Source organism: Hippopotamus amphibius, chromosome 13 (genome assembly GCF_030028045.1).
Source record: "Hippopotamus amphibius kiboko isolate mHipAmp2 chromosome 13, mHipAmp2.hap2, whole genome shotgun sequence".
Lineage (NCBI taxonomy): Eukaryota > Metazoa > Chordata > Mammalia > Artiodactyla > Hippopotamidae > Hippopotamus > Hippopotamus amphibius.
Window position 1 is genome coordinate 4,063,968 of NC_080198.1, and position 24,225 is coordinate 4,088,192.

Here is a 24,225-nt window from a genome sequence, read left to right on the forward strand (position 1 = left end):
ACATGCCAAAAAATTCTGCCTTGGTCAGTTATTAAATTCCTTCAGAAGTAATGAAAAATACGGAGAGGAGCATATAGAGTGGAAAGTTTCATTAAAATGAAGCTTTATCCTTACATTGGCTGTCTGGAAGCAGAATCAAATAGGAAGAGACTAGTAAATGATAGCGAATTTTTTTTTTTTTTATCTTTGGAACTGCCCTCACGATTGCCATTTTTTATACCTTTTTACCTGCATTAATTCAGTCTGAGCTGTTCCTTTTGTGTGTAGATGTTTTTTAAAGTTACATTGTTCTAATGAGAGAGGGAAAGCATCTTAGGAGACAGCTTTAACTTGTTTAACTTCCTAACGAAGTTGTAGTCACCCTCCGAACATGTGCGTCTCTGCACCTGACATTCCTGCCCCAGACCGGCCAGACCCCTCCCTGTGAGTAAGAGGAAAGGCTTGGCCAATACTTAAACAAAGGCGGACTGCTGCCGAGCCGGCGGGGAGGAGTTTCCTTCTCGGAGCAGGGTTCTTTCACACGGTTTCACCCAGCGGATTACCTGCGGTGGAGGTTGAGTAGGGGGTGTTGCTTTGCCTTGGACCCCCTCCACTGGGAGGGTCGGGTGAGAGAAATCGTCGTGGTTGCCAGTTTCTCCTGGAGGCAGATGCCTTCTGACCCCAGCGCGCCGGTCCTCCTCCCACACAAGACTAGAACATCAGGTCTGTCCGCGGAAGTCTCAGGTGGCACCACGACGGCATCCTCGGCTAATGATTTGGTGGAAGGGGAAGGGGTGGTCCTTCTGCTTGGACCCCTCTCGGCTGACTCACAGGAAGTGCTAGCCGAGCCGGGCACTGGGCGTAGCAGCTCCAGGATTCCGCCCTCTCCCTCCTACGTGGGCTTTGCCGTATCTCCCGTAGAACAATGAAGGGCTTCCAAGTTTGCTAAGACTCCCAGGCACATTCTCTGGACTTCTGTGATAGTCTTCAAAATGTTTTGCCACCGACTTTTACAAGAAGCTATTTTTTAAAAAGCCCTTCCCTTCGTGGATTGCTTTGTCTGAAGATTACTCAGGGTGACCATGGTTCAGCGCTTTAGCCTCAGGAGGCAGCTATCCAAGGTGGGTAGCTTGGGTAGCTTTGTGTGTGTGTTTAGGGGAAACTCTCACCAGCTTTGGCGTGGTCTCCTTTTTCTGTAGAACTGTTCTGTCAAGCCTGCCTCCTCCAGTGCTAAGGAGGGGCAGGGGGAGGAAGCGCTGCCTTTTGTTCTTTCCTTAGACACAAAGGTTTAAGGCTGACTGCACTGGAAACCCCAGATTTTGTTGCCCTGAAACTAGAGCTATCATCTGTGAATTTGGAGGAAGTTGTAGTCTGCTTCTCAGTTACAGTTTCCAGAGGATGTGCTTGAAAGAGAGAATAGTTGGAAAAAGCAAATGTTTAATTAGCAGTGCATGTAGGAGCTTTTGACCGAAATGAGAAATCCTTATTGTTCTGTGGAATCAGTCCTTTCATACAAAATTTAATATTAAACTGGGGAAAACTACCATAATATAGTTCAATAAGCATGACCGGCATGAAAATGTTAACATGAGTGGTGTATTAAGAAAGTCGTGTACTCCTTCATTAAGGAGTGTGTGAAAAGCAGTAACCAGAAGGCTCAGGAATCAATTTTTATAGAGTTGTGCTTGAAAAACAGGTTTCATGGGTGCAGCTTTGGGGGAAAACTTCTTTTTATCTAAGAAAATCAAACAACCAAAAAAAGCAAAGCCCTCTTAGAAGAGGGGCTGCTAATTTTATGAATCAGCCTTGGCAGTGGACCTCTGTTGACCCAGTCATTGAACTCTCTTTAAGCAAGTGCAGAAACTAGTTTGCAAAGAGGTGTGCTGAGAGTTGGACTTATTTCGAAAACCATTCTGATTTTTTAAAGCTCTAATTTAAAAATGTAGCCGTTGGTGGCTAAATTGTGTCACAGTTCATTCTCTGCAGACAGAAGCTTAAACAAATAGTAAATCATTAGACATTCTACACTTCCTTAGTTGTTAGTCAGAATTGTTAAGTCCTGAAATACCTTGTTATTTTAAGGGGAAACCTTTAGTTCCTCAGAGGTGACCTCATTGTAGGATGTGTACATTCAAGCAAAAATGAGCAAAGCTCTTCCCTCCATCCCCATGTCAAATTTCATCTTTTTCTTGGATCTCTAAGCCTAACAAGGACTTTTTAGGAGTATTGGAATAAATTTTCCTTGCTTCCCTTCTCCTCATTCCAGGTTTATGTGTGGGGGGAAAGTGGGGGTAAGGGAGCTGGGAAGCCTCCACATTTCTCCTAAACAATAAAAAGTCATTTTTGTTTCTCCTTCACGTGAACCTTTAGATCACTTATTTTCAGATATATAGTACAGCTAGAAAGTGGAAGATGTGTAGATTGTCAGGGCAGTGACATTTCTGCACAAGAGTGTTGAAACAATTGAGAGCTAGGTGATAAGTTTCTAATTAGAAAATAACTGCTTTCTAGGTATTTTGCTACCAGTATTTCTCTCCCAGTTATTTTGTGAACTTTTAATACTCTTTTTACTCTGTACTATATGCATGACTGTGATTTATAGAAAACAAAATACTTTTAGGGGAATTAGGAGCACATCTTCTTTATTATATGAAGAAATAAAAGGTACAAATTATGTGAAAACACTCCAAGAGGTAACCTCTTTTAATTCCTTTTTCTAACATCTCTCTCCATTTTAACATGGTTTCTGAATCCTAAACTGGATGGTTAGGACCAAATCTAAGGAAATTTGTTTTCTCTCAAGAGTCCTTAACATAGTAATTAATTGAAAAAAATCTAGTGAATTGAAAAAATAATATTCTTAGTTGTTCAGTTTGTATGGCATTTAAATATGGAAAAGAAACTGAATAATTATGTCAAAAAAATTTTTAACTACAGTGAATGCACTGTGCCTCTATTCTTTTCTTTTTCTTTTTTTTGGCGGGGGGGGGGGGGGGGGGGGGAGGCGAGTTGCTAAATCCATGTTACCTGAAAACAGGCCCTGTCATACCCCAGTGCCTGGTATTTCTGGCACACATTGAACACTCAAAGTGAAATTGGTTTTTTGCAGGTCAAAAACAGTTGAGTGATGGCAATTTCACATGGTTCCAACTTCAGGAAAAAGTGTTTTTGCCAGAAAGAATCTTCCACAGACTTGTCTTAAAGTGATCTCATATTTTAAAAAGCAGTTTCCTAGATGAGAAGAAATACTCATGTAAAATCATCTTTAAATTTTGTTGGGAATTTTCTAAAAGAAAATATTTATAAATGTTTGCAGTGATTTAAATCCAGTATCTAATTTAGATGCTTTTTATCCTTAAGTTTGATAGTCAAATGATTACCTACACTGGATATTTCCCCTAGAATATTCAAATGATTCCTCCAGGCTAATGGATATTGACATCAGAACTAAGTAAAAAGGAGGAAGTAAATTAAAGAGTTGAAGTGAAAATCTTCATTTTAAAAGAGAGATGCTCAGTTATTCTCTTTGACCAGATCCCAGTTACGTGACTCCCAGAAAAGTTCCTTTTCCTTGCCATTTTAGATTATTTTCTTCCTTTGTAGTTTTCTCACGTGTGACTTCAAAATATTCACTAAGGAAAGCTTTTTCTTCTTTCCCCAAGTCTTCTTCATGAGCCAGCCGAAATAGTCTGAAACCTGCCAGTTTGGACATTACATTTAATTCTCCTAATGATCCTTCAAGTTAGGTGGTATCAGCTTCATTTTGTTATTAAAGAAACAGGTTCAGAGAAGTTCATTTTCCCAAGATCAGCCAGAGGTAAGACTTAAGTCTAACTCCAAACCCATTCTACTTCCCCACACCAACTGCTTCCCTAAATTTCTGGTGTATTAGTCAATCTGCTGTCATAGTCTGTGATATTTCTCTATGCCTATAGAAAACAGTGTAGTAAATAACTTAGGTAACTTCTTTGGAACAGCCCTTTCCCATAGGGCTGAAATTAATGTCTGATAGGGTTTGGATATATCAGTCAAACTTGGTATTTTCCACAATGTTTTCTTTGGCCAGAGAAACATCAATTTGTATAAGATAGTTAATTTAATAAAGCCAGACTAAATGTAACTGAAGCTTAACTGCATGCACTTACATGAAACTTTATAAACTATATTGCCTTTTAGAAAATGTCTTTATTAAGGAGAAGAATTTACTCTTGAGTTTCTATAATAATGTTTGGGGCATGAACTACAATGAATTAAACATTCACAAAATCTTGTTTTAATTCACTCTGGTTCTGTTGTCCCTCCCCACCAGCCTCCTCAAGTCTTTTAAATGGGTAATAGAAAATCCGTTTTTTCCTTTTTTCCCCAGAAACTTCAATTTTTTAAAAGGTATGATAAATGCTGAGGAAGCTTTGAGAAAATAGTTTTAAGATTGTTTCAGTAAGAATATCATACTTTTATTTTTTAGTGGTAATCATTTCTGTAGTTCAAAAATAAAAAATTACATAACTGTGAACTTCCATGTCTTTTCAGCTATTTCGTATCCCTGCCTCCATAGGTAACCAGTTTCTTATTTAGCCTTGCACTGTTTGTTTATGCGTATTTAAGAAAATGTGAACATATATTTTCTGATCTTTCAAAATGAAAGATAAAGGCTATATACAGTTTGTTCTAAGATAATAGCTTGAACTTAATTTTCTAGGAATGGATGCTCAATAGTTATCTCAGTTTGGGGTTCACATTTTCACATTTTCATGGGAGGCTTATTTTCTTTAGGACAGGTATAGCCACACAGAATATACTTTCTATGTCAAAGATAATTAAAATAACAGCCAATCAGCGATGACTTGATTCTTTTTCATTCATACCACATTTCTTTCCTACTCAGTTGGAGAGCTTTCTTTGGCTATATTAAAATTTTTCATATGGTGAAAAACATAGAATATAAGAATCATACCATTATAGTCTGGGTTGGCCTGTGAAGAGGTTAATGGCCAAGAAATAGGAGTTGTGGGACTTTTTCTCCCCAATTCACCTATTGACTTATTGAAGTAATTTAATTCAGACTTGTAGAGCACTTGAAAATATTTTTGTCTAAAAATGTTATTCTTGCCCTTTCTAAATTTGATAGTGTCCTATTATTTGGTGTTAGTTTGGTACCAGCTTAAGAAACTTAAGATTTAGAGAAATGTTGATCATAATCTGAATTCTTAATAAAAAATATTATATTTTCAAACATAGTTTCCTTTGATTTTCCACCTGATTTCTTTTGGGTTTATGATCTGTGATAATATATGTGATTGACTTAATTGTTCTATGAATGTATTCTTTTTTTTTTTTCCTTAGGAACTTTTATTGAGATATGATTAACAGACAATAAACAGCATATATTTAGAGTGTACAGTTTGGTATCCCAGTCTCCCAATTCATTCCTCCCCAACCCTCCCTGCTTTCCCCACTTGGTGTCCATATGTTTGTTCTCTACATCTGTGTCTCTATTTCTGCCTTGCATTTCCTCTTTCATAGTTGTTAGCATTTGCCTTATGTGTTGAGGTGCTCCTATATTGGGTGCATATATATTTATAATTGTTATCTCCTCTTCTTGGATGGATCCCTTGATCTTTATGTAATGTCCTTTCTTGTCTCTTGTAACATTTTTTATTTTAAAGTCTATTTTATCTGATGTGACTATTGCTACTCCAGCTTTCTTTTGATTTCCATTTGCATGGAATATCTTTTTCCATCCTCTCACTTTCAGTCTGTGTGTGTCCCTAGGTCTGCAGTGGGTCTCTTGTAGACAGCATATATATGGGTCTTGTTTTTGTATCCATTCAGCCAGTCTGTGTCTTTTGGTTTGTGCATTTAGTCCATTTACATTCAAGGTAATTATCGATATGTATGTTCCTATTACCATTTTCTTAATTGGTTTGTTGTTGTTTTTGTAGGTCCTTTTCTTCTCTTATGTTTCCCACTTAGAGAAGTTCCTTCAGCATTTGTTGTAGGACTGGTTTGGTGGTGCTGAATTCTCTTAGCTGTTGCTTGTCTGTAAAGCTTTGGATTTCTCCATTGAATCTGAATGAGATCCTTGCTGGGTAGAGTATTATTGGTTGTAGGTTCTTCCCTTTCATCACTTGAAATATATCTTGCCACTCCCTTCTGGCTTGCAGGGTTTCTGCTGAGAAATCAGCTGTTACCCTTATGGGAATTCCCTTGTGTATTATTTGTTGTTTTTCCCTTGTTGCTTTTAATAACTTTTCTCTGTCTTTAATTTTTGTCAGTTTGACTACTATATGTCTTGGCATGTTTCTCCTTGGGTTTATCCTGCCTGGGACTCTCTGCGCTTCCTGGACTTGGGTAGCTATTTCCTTCCCCATGTTAGGGAAGTTCTCAACTATAATCTCTTCCAGTATTTTCTCGAGTCCTTTCTCTCTCTCTTCTCCTTCTGGGACCGCTATAATGCGAATGTTGGTGCATTTAACGTTGTCCCAGAGGTCTCTTAGGCTGTCTTCAGTTCTTTTCATTCTTTTTTCTTTATTCTTTTCTGCATCAGTGATTATCACCATTCTGTCTTTCAGGTCACTTATTCGCCCTTCTGCCTCAGTTAATCTGCTATTGGTTCCTTCTAGTGTATTGTTCATTTCCATTATTGTGTTGCATATCTCTGTTTGTTTGCTCTTTAATTCTTCTAGGTCTTTGGTAAACTTTTCAATCTTTGCCTCCAGTCTTTTTTCAAAGTCCTGGATCATCTTCACCATCATTATTCTGAATTCTTTTTCTGTAAGGGTGCGTATCTCCTCTTCATTGAGTTGTTTTTCTGGGGTTTTATCCTGTCCCTTCATCCTGTACAAAGTCCTCTGCGTTTTCATTTTCTCTATCTTTCTGTGGCTGTGGTTTTCAGTTCCATAAGATGAAATACTGCTGATACTGCTTGATACTGCTGTCTCCCCTCTTGTATGAATGTATTTTTATTAGTAAAAGGAAGAGGGGTCTCTCATTTCCATATTAAGTAAATTAATTAAGGCCTTTTAAAAATATTTTGATGGCTAAAATGATAAATTTTATGTATTTTTACCAACTCAAATACATAGACAAAGGAGTCAGTACCAGATGAATGGATGCTTTTAAATAATGGAAATGTATACAATATCTCTTTTTCATGCTTTTAATTTTCTCTGTTACTTCACAGCAACTAATTTCATACTTGGAACTATAATGTTTTATATTTATATTTTGCTATCAGTTAAATGTTATATTTTCCTGTTAATCATTAACTCCCTTTTAGGAGGCTTAAATCAGGTAGTAATGTCATCAGCATTATAAGATCATTCTGATACATTACATAACCAAAACAGGAAGACTGATGGATGCTGCTCTTCTCTTATATGAAATGAGACCCTAGTAAAATCAGTTCCATATATTGTGGATGCAGCAGGAATAGATAAGGAATAGAGAATGGCTTTCCTATTCAAATGTGTTGGCAATAATAGGCTGAAATAGAGAAACTAATTTAAAAATACATGTATTATAATTCTGAAATGTTTTCATGATGATGCTAGTTTAAATTTTAAAAATAACAATAACTTATTGACTGTAGATCTGAGAGACTCAAAGTTGCTACCAAGAGAAGACAGTAAAATCTCCTTGCAAATATGCTGCTTTTTTGTATTTTAAATATACAACTTTCATTTGGTGTTGATTTGAGTATCATTTTCTTGAGTGAGATGGCTATATTAAATGACTCAATTAGATTCTTTGAAGTTGGAATGTGTTTACCAAGGGCTGTTAGTTTTGAAGATCAATGAGCTGATATACTTGAAAGTGTTTTGACAACTGTGAAGCACTTAATTTAAGAATTTAAGATTATGGTGTTTTCATTATTCTGTCATTCTGTAAGTATTTTTGAAAAGAAGTGACTGTTCTTTAAAGCTGTACTTTGAAATATGTACACACACACACATCCTTTTTTTCATATACATAGGCTATCTTTGAATAGGTAGCACTGATTACCTCTGAGAAGAGGACCTAGGAGACTTGGGTTGGGGGTGGGAGGGAGACTTGCTTTTTAAAATTTATTTACCATATATATACACTTTCTCAAATAATAGTCTAAGTCAAATGTGTTAAAAGATCAAAATTTAGAATTTAATTTCAAGCTCATTATTCTTCAGTGAAAACCATTGCTGATAGTTTACTTAAAGGTTAATGGTTGAAAAATGGTATTCTTCTGAGCTTGGTGCTTTCTCCCAACCATGTTATTCACAGATTGAAGATAACTTTTGCATGTAACACATAAGTTTATGGTATAGAGTTAATAAACCTATAAAAAAATTTTAGATGGACCTCTTTGAAGTAAGTTCAACATACTATCCCAAAAGCACATTTTGGGAATGGTGTATAAAGGCAAGAAGACATTTTACTTGTTATATATCTGTATATATCTGTATATGTAATATTAAAATATTCTGATTTGTTCTTAATCATTTTAGCTTACATGAGAAAATTACAAGACTTTGTTCTTTTAGACACCCTGGGGTTAGTTAGGACAAACCTCTGCTATATACATGGACCTGGAACAGCCATACCGCAAAACATGTTGAATAAGAACGCAGTGTAAATTGAACTTGCCTTGTGGTAGCACAGGAAATTGCCATTAAATTTCAGTCTGTTTCCATCAAATATTTTGTAAGAAGCAGATTACTCTGTATGTCTTTATTAGAAATTTAGTGTTTGGGAAGAATCCATGTTAAAGCCAGAAATATCTAAAATCCAAAGGTAACACATGCAGTAAACATTTCATAGCTTTTTTTTTTCTTTTTAAAAATTAGTTATCTATTTTATGCATGTTAGCATATATATGTCAGTCCCAATCTTCCCCCCTCTTGGTGTCCATACGTTTGTTCTCTACATCTGTGTCTCTATTTGTGACTTGCAAACTAGTTCATCCGTACTGTTTTTCTAGATTCCACATATTTTAATATATGATATATTAATATACGATATTTGTTTTTCTCTTTCTGACTTACTTCACTCTATATGACAGTCTCTGGGTCCATCCACGTCTCTACAAATGACCCAATTTTGTTCCTTTTTATGGTTGAGTCATTCCTTTTCATTTAATAAAATTTATCCCAAAGGTGTTTGTCACTGAAACTATGTAAACTGTGGCTGTGTGACTTTAGACAAGTAATTTGATCTCTGTGAAGCTTTCTCCTCATCTGAAAAGTCTTATCTAGGATCCTTGAGAGATGTAAAATTATGTGATCTGTTTGTGAGCCAGATTATAGTCCTAAGAAATATGACTTCAGATAGCAAACACCAGAGAAAATATGTAGTTTTGTACCAAGAGGGATCTAATGTTATACAGTTGTCCTCAGCTAAAGTAAATAAATTCATGACTTTAATGAATAGGCTTATAGTTTAGATTCTAGCCGGCTCTGGATAATTCAGATTTGAAAATAGCAAGAGAATTAGTTATACACTTATTAGAGTCTGAGCACTGAGATGATAGACATTTCTTCTACCTCTTCCTTGTCAGGAGAAAATTTTAAATTTCTTTGTGGAAACAGACATTTCTTATAATGGAAATTTACCTTATACACAACAGATTTTTATTCTTATGATGGTATATTGGAATTCAAGTCCTTTTTCTTGGACAAAACACACTCCTCTTACTCTTAAGGAAAAATTCATCATAACTGGGGTGGGGGGTGGGGGGAGATAAGCCTTTTATTTTTACAAACTCTTCCTTTGAACCTCAGGTGGCCTTGAAAAGCCCTGTAGAGGAAGTGGGATTTTAGCTGGACCTAAAGGGTTTGGATTAATGGTTCTCAACCTTCCCTTCCCCTGTTAGCACCAACATGCCTCAAGAATGTGACTTAGTCCAATAACTCTTTGCAGTGAACAAAGAAATGAACATTTCCTCTCATTAATTTTAATCACCTTAAACTTGAAAGATTTCTTAGTCTTTTTTACGTCCCTAGAAGTTATATTGAATTTTACAGTTTGATGTGAATTAGATATTCCAAGTATTCCAAGTTGCATCTATAATAAAATTATCATGTGGTTTTGAAAAAAATATGTGACTTAGGCTTAAGGTAGTAGTAATTTGGGAGGTGGCTTGAAAAATGCCTCACCATTCTGGTGCGTACTCCTAGAGAACCCCTTTTTTTGCAAATCATTGATGTCAGTGAAGGACAGGAGGAAAATATTCCAGGAAGAGGGCAAGATGACCAGATAGGGTTTTGTTGAGAGGGAGGGTATGTCATATTCAACATTTGTTATTCTTTAAAAATCTAATCCAAGAGTTTGTATTTTCTGTGGGGAAATTTAACCAAGTTAATGAATAGAATTGCCAACCTAAATGCCTTAACTTCTATGAGTGAACAGAGCGATAAATCTAGGAAACCCTTTTCCAGATAATGTATGTGGGTTGTTTAATATTACCACTTAGTATATGGAATTTTAACTGCCAAGTCTTAACATACTTCACCAGCATTCTTTCCCTCTCTTCTAATCATTTGATGAAATGTACATTGAAATGATACAACACCTGAGTATAATTGCCCATTCTCTTTTTGGTTGCAGTGTTTTTGTGTGTGTCTATGTGTTGAGACTTAGGAAACTAGCCACAAAGGTTGGTCTCAATGAACAAATTCTTTTGAACAAAATTGAAAATCTAGCACAGGCTATTCAGTATCTAGTGGTGAGTGATTATTTTAGTTTTGAAGCTTATGAAATGATGTTATTGATCACTGTTTGAGATAACACCCAACCTTTGGGACTTCAAGAAATTTTAGAGCATATAGTAGAAATTCTATGTATGTTCTAACTTGGAGAGAACTTGGAATATAGTAAATGGAGGTTGTGTGTGAAGATGAACATATACGTCACATCTTACTACTCTTACTCAAACTGCTGAGCTGTACCCCTTCCTTGCTGATTTTTTCAAATGCACGACAGTCTCGGGTCCTTTGCACTTGTTCTTCCTTCTGCCTGTAATCCTTTTTCTCCAGATATCGGCTTGGATTGCTCTTGTATATCCTTGAAGTCTCAGCTTAAAGGTCACCTTTTCAGCAAGGCTTTGGCTGACTGTTTTCTTTGAAATAGCAAAATTACTCCCTGTACACACACACTTGTTTCCCAGCTCTCCTTATTTGCCTTCTCAGTTTCTATTCTTTTTCCCCTCCAATTTATTTATCATCATCTGATATATGTGTTATATGTTTTTCTTACTCTGCCGCCCCATCATGTAAACTTTATGACAGTGATACTTACCAATTTTGTTCACATCTGTATACAGAAACATAGAATAGTGTCTGATATGTGGTAAGTGCTAAATATATATTTGTTTCATGAATGAATTTGAGTATAAAGAGTAATCAAAAAGTGGCTACTCTACTTTCTTCCATCTCTTCCCATACTACTACCACCATCCCTACCTTTGGCTGCTTCTAATCCAGCCTCCCTTTTGCTGCAGAGTAATCTTATGTCTGATAAGCCTTGCCACTAAGTAGACACCAAAAAATATTTTTTGAATCTCTGCTAATATTATCTTCCCTCCCAGATAGCAGCCAGTCTAAAAATCAGAAATGGCAATAAATTGGCAATCTCACTCTAGTTCTTGAATTATAGGTATCCACATTTTAAAATTCATCTTTTTGATGTGATGAAAAGAGCCCAGAAGTACATGTAGAAACCCACAGGTTTTCTATTCTGTGTGATTTTTGACAAATCACTTGATTTCTCTGTGTTTCAGTTCCTGAATCTTTAAGTGGTATAAGGATGTTTATTCTTACTACCACATAGAAACAAGTAAACAGTGAACGTGAATGTGTTTGAAATGATATTTAAAGCTCTTAAATATGAGGTAATATTCCAAATCACATTTTACAACTATCAAATACTTCTAAATAGTCAAGGCCATTGACGTGGCTTTGTCTTTTTTTTTTCTTTCTTTTTTTCCTGTTTGGGTGCATATTGGAAAATAGAGGCTTTCTTTCCCCACCTTTATAAATAAAGTTCTGTGTCAAGTGGTGGTAGCCACCTTTAATAAGTGCTGTATTGTATGAAAAAAATGATCACAAAAGAAGTGCTAGAGCAGTACTGACTATTGGGATGCTTTTTGTGTTACGTCTGCATTTTTCTAGACTTGAGATTTAGGAAATTGTTCCTCTGTTGATTTTGTCATTTAGACTCCTGCATAAAAACATCACTACTTAGAAACTAGAATCCTAATGAAATTTCTCTTCTCTGATATTCAATGAACAAATACATTTAGGTATTTAGATATTATAATATAAAGACTTTTAGGGATCTGACATCTTTCATTCTGGCTAAACTGAGAAAAAAGGACTCACTCTTCATTCTCCTGAAAAGAATGATGACCCAATACTTGAGCTGTCACTAGGTTTGACAAACCTAACCCAGCTGTTGTATTAACCACAGAAACATATTTGTGTTTAAATATATATAGTGGCTTCAAGAGTTACCTTGCCTATTTTTCAGTTTAAGGGAAAGGGCAAAAGGTTGCTATAAAGTAGCTTATCTTAAAGGACAAAGTAAATGGAATTCCCCATTCTGGTTTCTAAATTAGCTGAGTTTTAAAACAACTTTTCATCTTTTGCCATTAAAGTTGTCAGGAACACTCATGCTTTAGCTGATAAGTGGAAGCTCTTTCTACCACTACCTTCCATATTTCCTGTGTCTATCCCCAAATGAAACAAACAAAAAAAGGAAATAACATATCACAACTCATATGATAATCAGATTGTGCTCAGCAACCACCTGAAAAGTCATGGTATAGATGGCACACATTCTCAATAGACACCCCTCTCCCTTTTCCCCAACTCCTTCTACTCAGGCATACAAAGTAGTTCCCCATGAGAGTCAAAGGAGGAGTAAGCAGTGAGGGAAACTGTTATGTCTGCCAGTACCACTCTTAATTCTGTAGCTTTGAAGACTTGGAAATATAGACCTTCACCCTGGCACTGTTGTTAATGTCACCTGTGTCACTTCCCCACAGATGCTTTGCAGAGATCTCCAGTGTGTCCTCTGTTGCTAAATCCAGTTATCAGTTCTTAGTTCTCATCTTGATTTTAACATTTGGCATGTTGGTCACTCTACCTCAGTGAAACACTTTCTTCGCTTGGCTTTCAGGATACCACACTCATGATTTTTCCCCCACCTCACTAGTCCTCACTAGTCAATCTCCTTCCTGACCTTTTAATTAATGTAGCTATAGCCTATGCTTAGTCCAGTTTACTACTTTCTTGGTGATTTCATCCAGTCTTACGGTGTTAAGTACCATCTATATTTTGACAGTTCTCAAATGTATATTCCCAATCCTGATCTTTCCTTGAATTTCAGACCTATGTTCAGCTGCCTATTTGACATCTCCATTGGGACATTTTGGACTTAGTTTTTCCAAAACTAAGCTTCTGGTATCCTTTCCCCTCCCTGGTTCTCTTGAACTTCCCCTTCTCAGTTAATGGCACCTCCAACCTTCAGGCCCAGAATCTTTGAGTCATCTTTGAGGCCTCTTTCTCACTCCCAATATATCAGCAAATCCTCTTGACTCCACTTTTAAATGTATCTAAAATTTGCCAATATCTGTTCTCTGCTGCCACCCTCTTTCACCTGTATTACTATATTAACCTCCTAACTAGTCTCCTAGCATCAACTTTTGCCTCACGAGAATTTATCCTATCACAAGAGACAGAATGATACTAGTAAAACTTAAGCCAGATGATATTATTCATATGATCAAAACACTCCAGTGTTTTCCTCTCTCACTGACTTTTACGTGGCCTTTAAGGCTCTACACAGTCTTTTTCTTCATTAACTCTCTGACCACACTGGCCTCTAGCTATTCCTAGAACATACCAAGCATTTTCCTCCTTCAGTTCCTTTGCAGTGTACTTTACTATCTGCCTCGGTTCTTCTTCCTCCAGGTAGCTACATCACTCATTTGGTCATTGCTTTCAAATCTTACCTTATGTTGTCTTCTCTGATCTTTTCAGTGAGACCTTCCCTGAGCACTCTAGAATATAAAATTGTAATATCTCCTTGTTTTACTTTTTATTCCTAGCATTTATTACCTTCAAATATACAACTTTAATATACTATATAATTTACTAATTTATTTGTTCTGTTTCCCCCTCCCTGCCCCTACCTCAAGAGGGTAATTCCTTGGAAAGTTTTTGTCTGTTTTATTAATGTATCTTCAGCACCTATATAATAGATGCCTAGTTCCTATTTATTGAATACATGAATGGACCTTTTATTTGAAAAGATGGAAGGAAAGAGAAGAGCCATCCTGAATTAAGAATATACTATTCCACAGAACACTGTATTTCATTATCGAACAGGAATCTTAGTGTTTAACTTTTTAAAAGTGATTTCATCATTTCCCTTAAATGTAGCAAGAGCAAAACTAATCTTTTGCCTAGTCTTTATTTTTTAGCTTTTTTTATAAATCCCTAGAGCTTTCTTTTTGGCAACGAGAAAAATCAAAGTTATTCACTCCTTATTTAGTTTGATCCTATGAACTGGATAGAACAAATGTTATTGTCCTATCTACTAACAAATGTTAGTAGATATATAAAATAAGATTTCAGTGTTTCTTATAACTCTTTGATTTTAGTTATCAGTAAATTCATATTAATACAGAAATATCTCCTGTATTGATATAAATGCCAAATTCCTTAAGTAGATTAAATTCTAGTTGGGAAGATAAAGCATGAAAGAAGACAAAACTAATTTCTATTTAATTGTGTCCAAATATGGGCTATATTCTAGTGCTCTGAGAACTTAGAGAGGGGAAGGTAACCTAGGAGAGCTTGAAGGAGGTGGGCTTTGAAAGCTATATGGGCAGAGAGGCAGTGAGAGAAAAGGAAGCAATGAGTTAGCTGGAAGATTATTATCTGTTTTCTTTTCTGCAGTATTCCTGGAACCTTTAAGTGTCTCACAGGTAGTTTGTTTATTGAATGAAAGAATGAATGAATGTGATAATGAGAGCATTATCCCCTACGTGATCATTGAGAACAGTTTGGCCAACAGAGTATGTGTTGGCAAAGAAAATGTATGAAGATGTTTGTTGAAGCCAAGCCTGGAAGGTTTAGATGCCCAGATAAGGATTTCAGACTGGTTTGATTAAGTGTTAGCAATCCAGCCCATGTTCTTAAATAGAAGAAAACCCATTATGTAAATAGTGTGCTAAGAAGTTTTGTCTAAGATTACAGCTCCTTCCAATAGAACTTTCTGTGAGGATGGGAATGTATCTGTATCTGAGCTGTTCAATGTAATAGTTCCTATCCACATGTGGCTGTTGAGCCCTTGAACTGCAGCTAGTGTGAATGAGAAACTGAATTTTAAGTTCCATTTAACTTTGTTTTATAAATTTATTTGTTTATTTCTTTCTTTATTTTATTGGCTGTGTTGGGTCTTTTTTGCTGTGCGCGGGCTTTCTTTAGTTGCAGTGAGTGGGGGCTACTCTTTGTTGTGGTGCGCGGGCTCCTCATTGATGCGGCTTCTCCTGTTGCAGAGCATGGGCTCTAGGCACGTGGGCTTCAGTAGTTGCAGCACATGGGCTCAATAGCTGTGGCTCATGGGCTCTAGAGTGCAGGCTCAGTAGTTGTGGTGCACGGGCTTAGTTGCTCCACGGCATGTAGGATCTTCCTGGAGCAGGGATCGAACCCGTGTCCCCTGCATTGGCAGGCGGATTCTCAACCACTGCACCACCTAGGAATCCCCAAGTTCTATTTAATTTTAATTTAAAAAGCCACCTGCAGTTAGTGGCTACCATATTGGACAGTGCAAGAGGATATTGGATGGTTTAGAGAGTGAACAGACTATGGCAGAAAAAACAAGTAGTAGGCTTTTAGAATAATCCAGCCATGAATGATGAAATTTTAAAAGGGAGAAAATCTGCTATGTAGCATGAAGGATCAAAAGGATTTAATGAAAGTGAGATGAAGGAAGGAAGACTCAGACTTGCATTTTAAGCCAAGACTTTGGGCAGTGAGGAATTGAATTATTAAGGAAATAGGATATTTGGAGCAAGCTGAAGGGTGGTTTGTTGGTTTGGGTGTAAGTATAAGTTTGGGTATATTATGTCTTTGAAGATAGAATGGCTAAGAGGAGAGACTGTGTATTTGGAAATAGAGAATTTTGGGTTAGTAATGGTGGCAATATTAGCTTAGAGATAATACCTGAAATCATGAGTGGAAGAGCTTTGAGCAAATAATAGAAGAGTGAAGGTGATGATTAATATCATATGGGGAGGAGAAAAAGATGAAGACTGATTAAATTTAGTCATATAAAATTATAGGTTTAGTAGAGGAAGAGACCCTAGAGATTGTCATCTACTCAGCCCGTTCTATTTACAGGTGAGGAAAGTGATGCTCAGTGATGTGAAATAAAATGTTTAAATATACACAGCTTGTAAATGTCAAGTTGAAGTTTTGAACCAAAATTCTCTGCTGACCCCTTCAATTTACTCCTTTTCCCACTATGTTGACAAAACAGCAAAATTTATTGAGAAATATAATTTCAGTAGAGTAGGTTGGAAGCTAGTTAACAGAGTGATAAAGTGGAATATGGGATATAGAAATGGAATTAGTAAGTGTGGACAACTTCTTTAAGAAGCCTGGTAGTGGGAAAAAAAAGAGATTGAAATGGGATGCAATTGGAAGAGGCAGTGAAATCAAACCAAAGGTTTTTTTTGGTTACAGAAATATCACTGAATAAACTATCCTGGCTTGACAGGCAAGGGATACAAGTGGTAAAGGAGTCTTACCTTCTTCTTACTGCTGCCTAGGAGGATGAGGTAATTGACTCAAGATTATCATCAGTGGAGCCAGAAATAAATAGTCCTTAGATCTACTGAAACTATTTAATGACCAGACCTTCTGATTGTGTGTATACAGAGAAAGAGTTGTGCCTCACTGCACGTTATTCACTTTTCTGTTTTGGCTTAAGATGTTGATTGTTGGTGTGATTGGCATTTTACTTGGTAAGATATGACTTCATAATATTTCCTGTTCTTAAGGCCACTTGATCCACTAAGACCTAAAAGGAATTCAGAGAGACAAATTTTTAGCATGAATACTTTGAGTATGTTATTTTTATAACTTTTAATTACCTAGCCACCACTATTTGAGGATAGTTCCCATGATATTAAAGAACGAACAACCGTGTAAGTTAAATGTGCCACAGTAAGTCAATTATATCTTGGCAAATCTAGGGTGAGGGAGAAGTTTCCCTGATTCCCTCCACCCCAAAAAGGTACCTCAAGTGATACTTTTTCACATCTTTAAAGTATAATGTCATATTAGAAAGATAACTTTTACTGAAATGATGGTTATAGACAGTGAGAATGTAAGTTGGAGAAAGAGAAAGAATTTAGGATTGTTAAGGACCCAGAAGACTGATTTTTCTTATGGCTGTTATTAGAAAAAAAAAATGATCTTGAGACTTTCTAGGTTTTAGCCTTATGTAGAAAATTAAAAAGTAAAATATAATAATTTCTTTTAATTTTGCAATGATGTCTTAGAAATAAAAACTGACAAATGAGTTTGAAGCTAGGAATTACATCTTGGTGTTTACTTTCTGCTACCAATTTATTTCTGAGAGCACATGAAAGTCTTAGTTGATTTACTGCTGCTAGGTAGTCTCTGTGTATTATGATAGAGAATGTTGTGCTTCTGCTCTAAGTCACTGAATTCCGAACAAATTGCCAAATCAAGATATAGTTGTTTGATGCTAGATTCTCGGAAGAAAACACACTCTCTCTCTCTCTGTCTCTCCCTCCCTCTCTCCTCTCTCTCTCACTCTTTCCCCCCCCTCACCCCACCACCCCACCTGCCAAAAAACAAAGCCCTGTTAGAGTGAAGCTAGGCTGTTTCATTAACTTTTTAAAAAGGGAACATATTACCTTGAGAAAGTAGTACACTTCTGGCAATTATGCTGTACTACAGGGAGATCAGATATTGTGAAATCTAACCTATTTTGAAGGCAGAAAAGGGAAAAGTATCTTTAGCCTTATTTCATCAGTGAGTAAACAAAGGTAAAAGCATAGTTGTGTAGTGATACAATCATGATTAGGGTTTTTCTCTCTTACTTTCCAATTTCATGCCCTCTTGGCCTTAAAATTAAATGAAAATTTTGCCCTGTGTTTAAATTTTGAATTTTTTTTATTCCAAACCATAGTCTATTAATATACTCTAGTAAATAGACTATTTACCTGCGAATATTCAGAAACTTAAATGCTGTAGTTTGCTTTTAGAACTTTCACTTTAGGAAAATGTGTCTTGTTTACTTTATGCTTGCTAAGCATGTATGACTGGCCTTGCTGCCCACGTGGTCTGGACAGAAGAACTAGCAGTCTGTTAGAGAAGAACAAAAGAGAAGCAAGGAAAATAGTTTTCCTTTGGCTGGAAAATATCACTGAAGCCTTGATCTCTAGAGTTCAGACAACAACTGAAGTAGAGGGAAATCAATGGAAAGTAGTGTGTGCTGGTAGGAGGGAGGCATTCTGGTTGGGGGTTGGATTGCATGGCATGCAGAATAAAGGTTCCTATTGGTCAGTGGTATTTCAGTCTCATGTTCCCAGTTGGAATTTAAGTGAAATATTCTGGCATTTTTATCTTGTTTAGTGTTTTTGAGGAATCTATGTTCTTTCAGCTCAGTTGACTTTTGTTTCTTTAAAACAAGCAAACCTCTTGACTCTAAAAGAGATAACTAAAGAATATAATCTAACAAAATAAAAGCACAAAAAAGGAGTTATAACTGAACTGTGATACTTCTCCTTCTAGTCTGTCTAGTTTTAAAAAAGTCAAGAAGTCTTGTTCTGGAATAAGATAAGCCCAAGGAGCTTGTGTTTTGAGGGGAAAGGCAGTTATATAGTCTTTCTCTGAGTTGTATGTGAGGGGTGGGGAACTATAATAGCTATGTGTTGAAGTGAGTCAGTTGACCTGCTTTTAAGTCACTTAAATACTTCTGTACCTGTGCTAAAACCAAACTGGAATCTTGGGGAAAACCTTGGATTGGTACTTATCAGTAGTTTCCCTATAAAGAATCCTATCCCTTTGCTTATTTTCTTGTTCTCAGAATAGATAGGTATTTTTTTAAGCTCTTTATTGGAATATAATTGCTTTACACTCCTGTACCAGCTTTTGAGGTACACCAAAGTGAATCAGCTATATTTATACATATATCCCCATATCCCCTCCCTCCCACGACTCCCTCCCGCTCTCCCTGTCCTGGCCCTCTAAGGCATCACCCCCATCATTGAGTTGATCTCCCTTTGTTATACAGCAACTTCCCACTAGCTATCTAGTGTATACAGCAACTTCCCACTAGCTATCTATTTTACAGTTGGTAGTGTATATATGTCTATGCTACTCTCTCACTTTGTCCCAACTTCCCCTTTGCCCCCCGCCCCCCCAACCCCATGTCCTCCAGTCCATTCTCTGCACCTGCATCCTTATTCTTGCCCTGTCACTGGGTTCATCAGTACCATTTTTTTTTTTTTTAGATTACGTATATATGAGTTAGCATACAGTATTTTTCTCTTTCTGGCTTACTTCACTCTGTATGACAGACTCTAGGTCTATCCACCTCATTACATATAGCTTCATCTCATTCCTTTTTATGGCTGAGTAATATTCCATTGTATATATATGCCACATCTTCTTTATCCATTCATCTGTAGATGGACATTTAGGTTGCTTGCATGTCCTGGCTGTTGTAAATAGTACTGCAGTGAACATTGTGGTACATGTTTCTTTTTGGATTATGGTTTTCTCTGGGTATATGCCCAGTAGTGGGATTACTGGATCTTATGGTGGTTCTATTTTTAGTTTTTTAAGGAACCTCCAATCTGTTTCCCATAGTGGCTGTACCAGCTTACATTCCCACCAACAGTACAGGAGAGTTGCCTTTTCTGCACACCCTCTCCAACATTTATTGTTTCTAGATTTTTTGATAATGGCCATTCTGACTGGTGTGAGGTGATACCTCATTGTGGCTTTGACTTGCATTTCTCTGATGATTAGTGATGTTGAGCATCTTTTCATGTGTTTGTTGGCCATCTGTATGTCTTCTTGGGAGAAATGTCTATTTAGGTCTTCTGTCCATTTGTGGATTGGGTTATTTGCTTTTTTGGTATTAAGCTGCATGAGCTGCTTGTATATTTTGGAGATTAATCCTTTGTCTGTTGCTTAGATAGGTATTTTTAAATCAGATTATTCCCCTAAGAAGGTTACTGTAAATTGCTATAGTGTGCTGTAATTTTTTGTACTTTTTTACCAGTGAAGGGAAGATAGTTTTATAGCAGCAGCTGTGATTGATTGGCTGCCTGTTGTGTTGCAGAAATTGTACTTAGCACTTTATGTACAAGATCTCATTTAATCTTCTCAGCAGTTGTGATAATTAAGATTCAGATTGGGACTTGCTCATAGCACCCTTAGGGAAGATTGTACCATGTACCAGTCTTTGAATAGTCATTAAATAGCATTTGATCTATTTTCCTGTTTAATTTTATGTCCCAACTCCTAGCATAGTTCCTGGCACGTGGTAGGCAGTTATTATGTTTGTTGATCATATGTCTGACTTGAATGATACACGCTTTTCCTTAATGCCAAGCTGCCTTTCTAATAAGGAATGCTCTTCTACAGCATCCAGCGCTCTGGGAATATTTTCTAGTTTTCTTTCTTTATCTCTGGTTCTTCCTTTTTGTGTACAGCCCCTCTTCTGCTTATCCCTTAAGTGTTGATGTTCTTCGGGACTCTGTTTTAAGCCCTCTTTCAGGTCTTTCTTACAGCCTGGATCACTTTATCCTCCCCTTCCCTTCCCAGCCCACCTCCAATCACTTTACCCAAATCTTACCTATTCTTTAAGCCAAGATCAAATGTTTTCTTCCTATAATATTTCTCCTCTAACATTCTCACATTTCTTACTATGGACTTGTTGATTCCTGGGAGTATCGCAGTTGGGGACCATTGGAATTAAGTATTAGAGTCATCAGAGGTCCAGAGATTTTGATAAATTGTATTCTAGTAGTATCACATTGACAGAAAACTAGTAGCACATACACTGGCTTAATTGACTCATCTAATCCCCTAAAGGCAGTGCCGTTGATACTTCTGTTGTCCACATCTCTTCATTTTTGTTAGAGTGCTTAGGAGACCAGAAATTTAATTTTAGGTTTAACCTAACTATATTCCGTCTTTTTATTCAAGTGTACAAATTGCAGTTGCAAATTCAGTTTTACTGTATAGTATCCATGAACTCAAGTTCAGAGTGTGTTCCCTAAGGGTGTAGGAAATTTTTTACACTCTTTAGAGATAATCTCTAAATTGATAGATTTTAGAATTAAAATCTGTAGTTTAGGAGTGTTTTGATAGTGTTTGAAGTATTGTACCAAACCTGTGTTCTTAATGCCTCAGTAAATACATCTACAATTTAAAAATTTTTGCTCTTTCATTTAATTGGACCTGAGATAATTACAGAATCCCTTGGAGCCTCAAATAGTTACCAACTTCAGGCAAAACTGTTTGCTTGTCAAGGACAGAATGTTTTCCTTTAATAATATATGGGAAATGAGAGTTCCATTTTGCACCAAAAATGCAGTGCAGGATAGAACCATTTAAATTTATGACAAACACAATAAAATTAAAAAGTAGAGAGTATGTTGGTTAAAATAATCCTTTGGTAATTATCACCTTATAGAAAGACATTTAATTGCTAAAGGAAAAGGTAGGCAAAATATTCATTGTTGCTTCTGATCCAGGCAGAGATTGTAATTAATAATAAATTTAAAAATAAATTTAGCAGTTTTGTTCCCCTCTTTAAATCAGTATAGCTTATATTCCATAAGAAGAAAAGTGTGGTTTAATTGTTCCTGGTTTATTTTACCCCTGGTCAAGAGTAAATATGTGAAGCTTTACATAATTTCCAGGTATGTTCTTACGTAAGTGAATGAGGTCTAATCTAGATTGCTTTATAAAAGAATCTTATTTGGCAGGGAGATGTGAAGTACTTGAAAGAAGAAAGGACAAAATTCTCAGCTCTTACCCCTGGTCTCTATCTAAATCTGTCACATGCATTACCATTCACTTGTCTTTCCTCCCCTACTAGACTGTGAACTCTGTGAGGTCAGAAATGAGTCTGACTTTTCTGTATATCCCCGGTGAATGCAGGGATGAATCGGGAGTCTAACCCCAGCCATGCTGACAAGCTTCTGTTTAGCCTCCAGCAAGTCATAGTACAGCTATTTATGCTTGCTTTCAGAAGGATTAAAAAGAAGATCATAGTCTCTTAGAGATGGAAGAGACCTTAAAGAGTACATAATCCAACCCCTTATTTTATGGATGGAAAAATCCTGCCTGCCTGGCTCTTCTAAATGTGAGAATAGAAATCCTTTGAACTAAATAAATAGCCGTGTTATATTTTATCCTGATTTTATCTTGTGGGATAGGTTAATTTCATTTGGGACTATGGTGTAAATTAAAGCCTTAAACCAGATCTGTTTTCCTTGCAATTTAGTCCATAAATCTTATTCTTGAGTTAGAAAAAGAATAGGTGGTTTAAGTTTCTCAGGGCAGAGGACAGTAGGAGGGGGAAAGAAACATCTATTAAATAGGATTTATGATAAATCAAAACAAAGTGCCTAGATCTAGTTGCTTAAATCATTAATCTCTCACTAGGCACCTGTCACTAAACTTTTCTTTTTGTTTTATAATAAATGCATGGACACATTAAGGTCCTTATGTCTAAATATGTGGGCATTTAAAAAAATGATTTTCAGAAGTTGTTTAGATTTGGGGACTTTAAAATTTTACTTTGTAATGAAATGTCTTCAAACGATTATGAGGAAGAGCTGTGTCTTGGAGTCTATTATAACATACTTCAAGCGAACTGAAATATTTATTTATTCTTAAAATTAAGGAGTGATTATTTGCTTTTCAAAAGAAGGCTTCACTTTAAGAAAACATCCAAAAGAAATACTTATATGTGCTACAACAAGAATAAACCTTAAAAATATGTTAAGTTTAAAAAGCCAGTTACAAAAGACCACATGTTGTATGATTCCATTTATATGGAATATCCAGAATAGGCAAATCTATAGAGACAGAGAGTAGATTAGTGGTTACTTAGGGCCAGGAGGGCTGGGGGAATAGGAGGGTGATGGCTAGGGGTACGGGGTTCCTTTTTCAGGTAAGGAAGATGTTCCAAGATTGATTGTGGAGATGGGTGCACATTTCTGTGAATATGTGGAAAATCATTGAATTGTACATTTTAAATGGATGAACTATAATGATATGTGAATTATATCTCAAAGTGATTTTTTAAAAACATTTATCGTAAGAATTGTTTAGTGGACGTTGTTATATCATCTAAATAACCATTTGATTTTTTGAGAATAATGGCTCGCATTTGTTGATTGCTTATTATGTGCCAGGCATTGTGCTAAGTACTTGAAAACCTACCTTTTCTTACATTAGGTGTTAGTTTCCATACAGTTTTTCAGCAACACAGTCCTCTTTGTATTCTCCATGCATGCCAGCACAAAGCCTTACAAATGCCATAAACTCAAAATGTTTGGATGAATGACTATATATATGAACTTATGAATGAATAAATTTAGCCTTCTCACTTGGCATCCCAGGACATCAGAGTTTTGATCTCTCCTTTTCTTTTTATCAGTGTAGTCTCAGACCTAGCAAGCAGTTCTAGCTTACATAGGGATTAATGGTTGTTTCAAGTGGAAGAACTATTCTGACTTGGTTTTGCTGTTTCACAGAAGTAAGGAAAGAGGAGGAAGAGGAGAGCATTTATTGCATTGCCCTCCTTCCTTTTGGTCCTTATTTCAAATAGTCAGCAACCCATCTTTAGCTTTCAGTCTTTATATTTATTTCTAGAGGGAGTGGTTTAATCTTCCTGCAGATCTTTTAAGGGGAACACTATCCCAAACAAGTTTGGCTTCAAGTATGCATGAATCAGAGTCCAAGAAAATGCCTCTCAAAATCTTCTACATAGGTGATATTTCTGGGTTTTTTTGTTTCAGTTTCAGAATAGAAATGAGATCCCCAAACTCTTACAGTGAAGGTCACAATTTCTTCTTACTTTTAGACAGTTGAATTAGGATAATTAGTTGGGTGCTGACTAAATACATGAATAATATACTTCCGCTCTGCAACCCAAGACCCTCTGGAATCCTGATGACCTCATATCCTGCTAGAGATTTCT

The 24,225-nt window shown here is 36.4% G+C and overlaps 1 protein-coding gene across 5 annotated transcripts in view; it reads left to right on the plus strand.

The window, feature by feature from the left end:
* Positions 1 to 24,225, plus strand: part of TMCC1 (transmembrane and coiled-coil domain family 1) — a 221,740-nt gene that overhangs the window by 101,966 nt on the left and 95,549 nt on the right. The window contains exon 1 of one of the 5 annotated variants that reach the window (XM_057704391.1): positions 699 to 1,100. The exons of the other annotated variants lie outside the window; for them this stretch is intronic. Within the exon in view, the coding sequence (XP_057560374.1) occupies positions 1,062 to 1,100 (39 nt within the window). The 5' untranslated portion in view covers positions 699 to 1,061. Of the gene's footprint in view, positions 1 to 698; positions 1,101 to 24,225 lie in introns of those variants that run through there. 5 annotated transcript variants of the gene reach the window in all.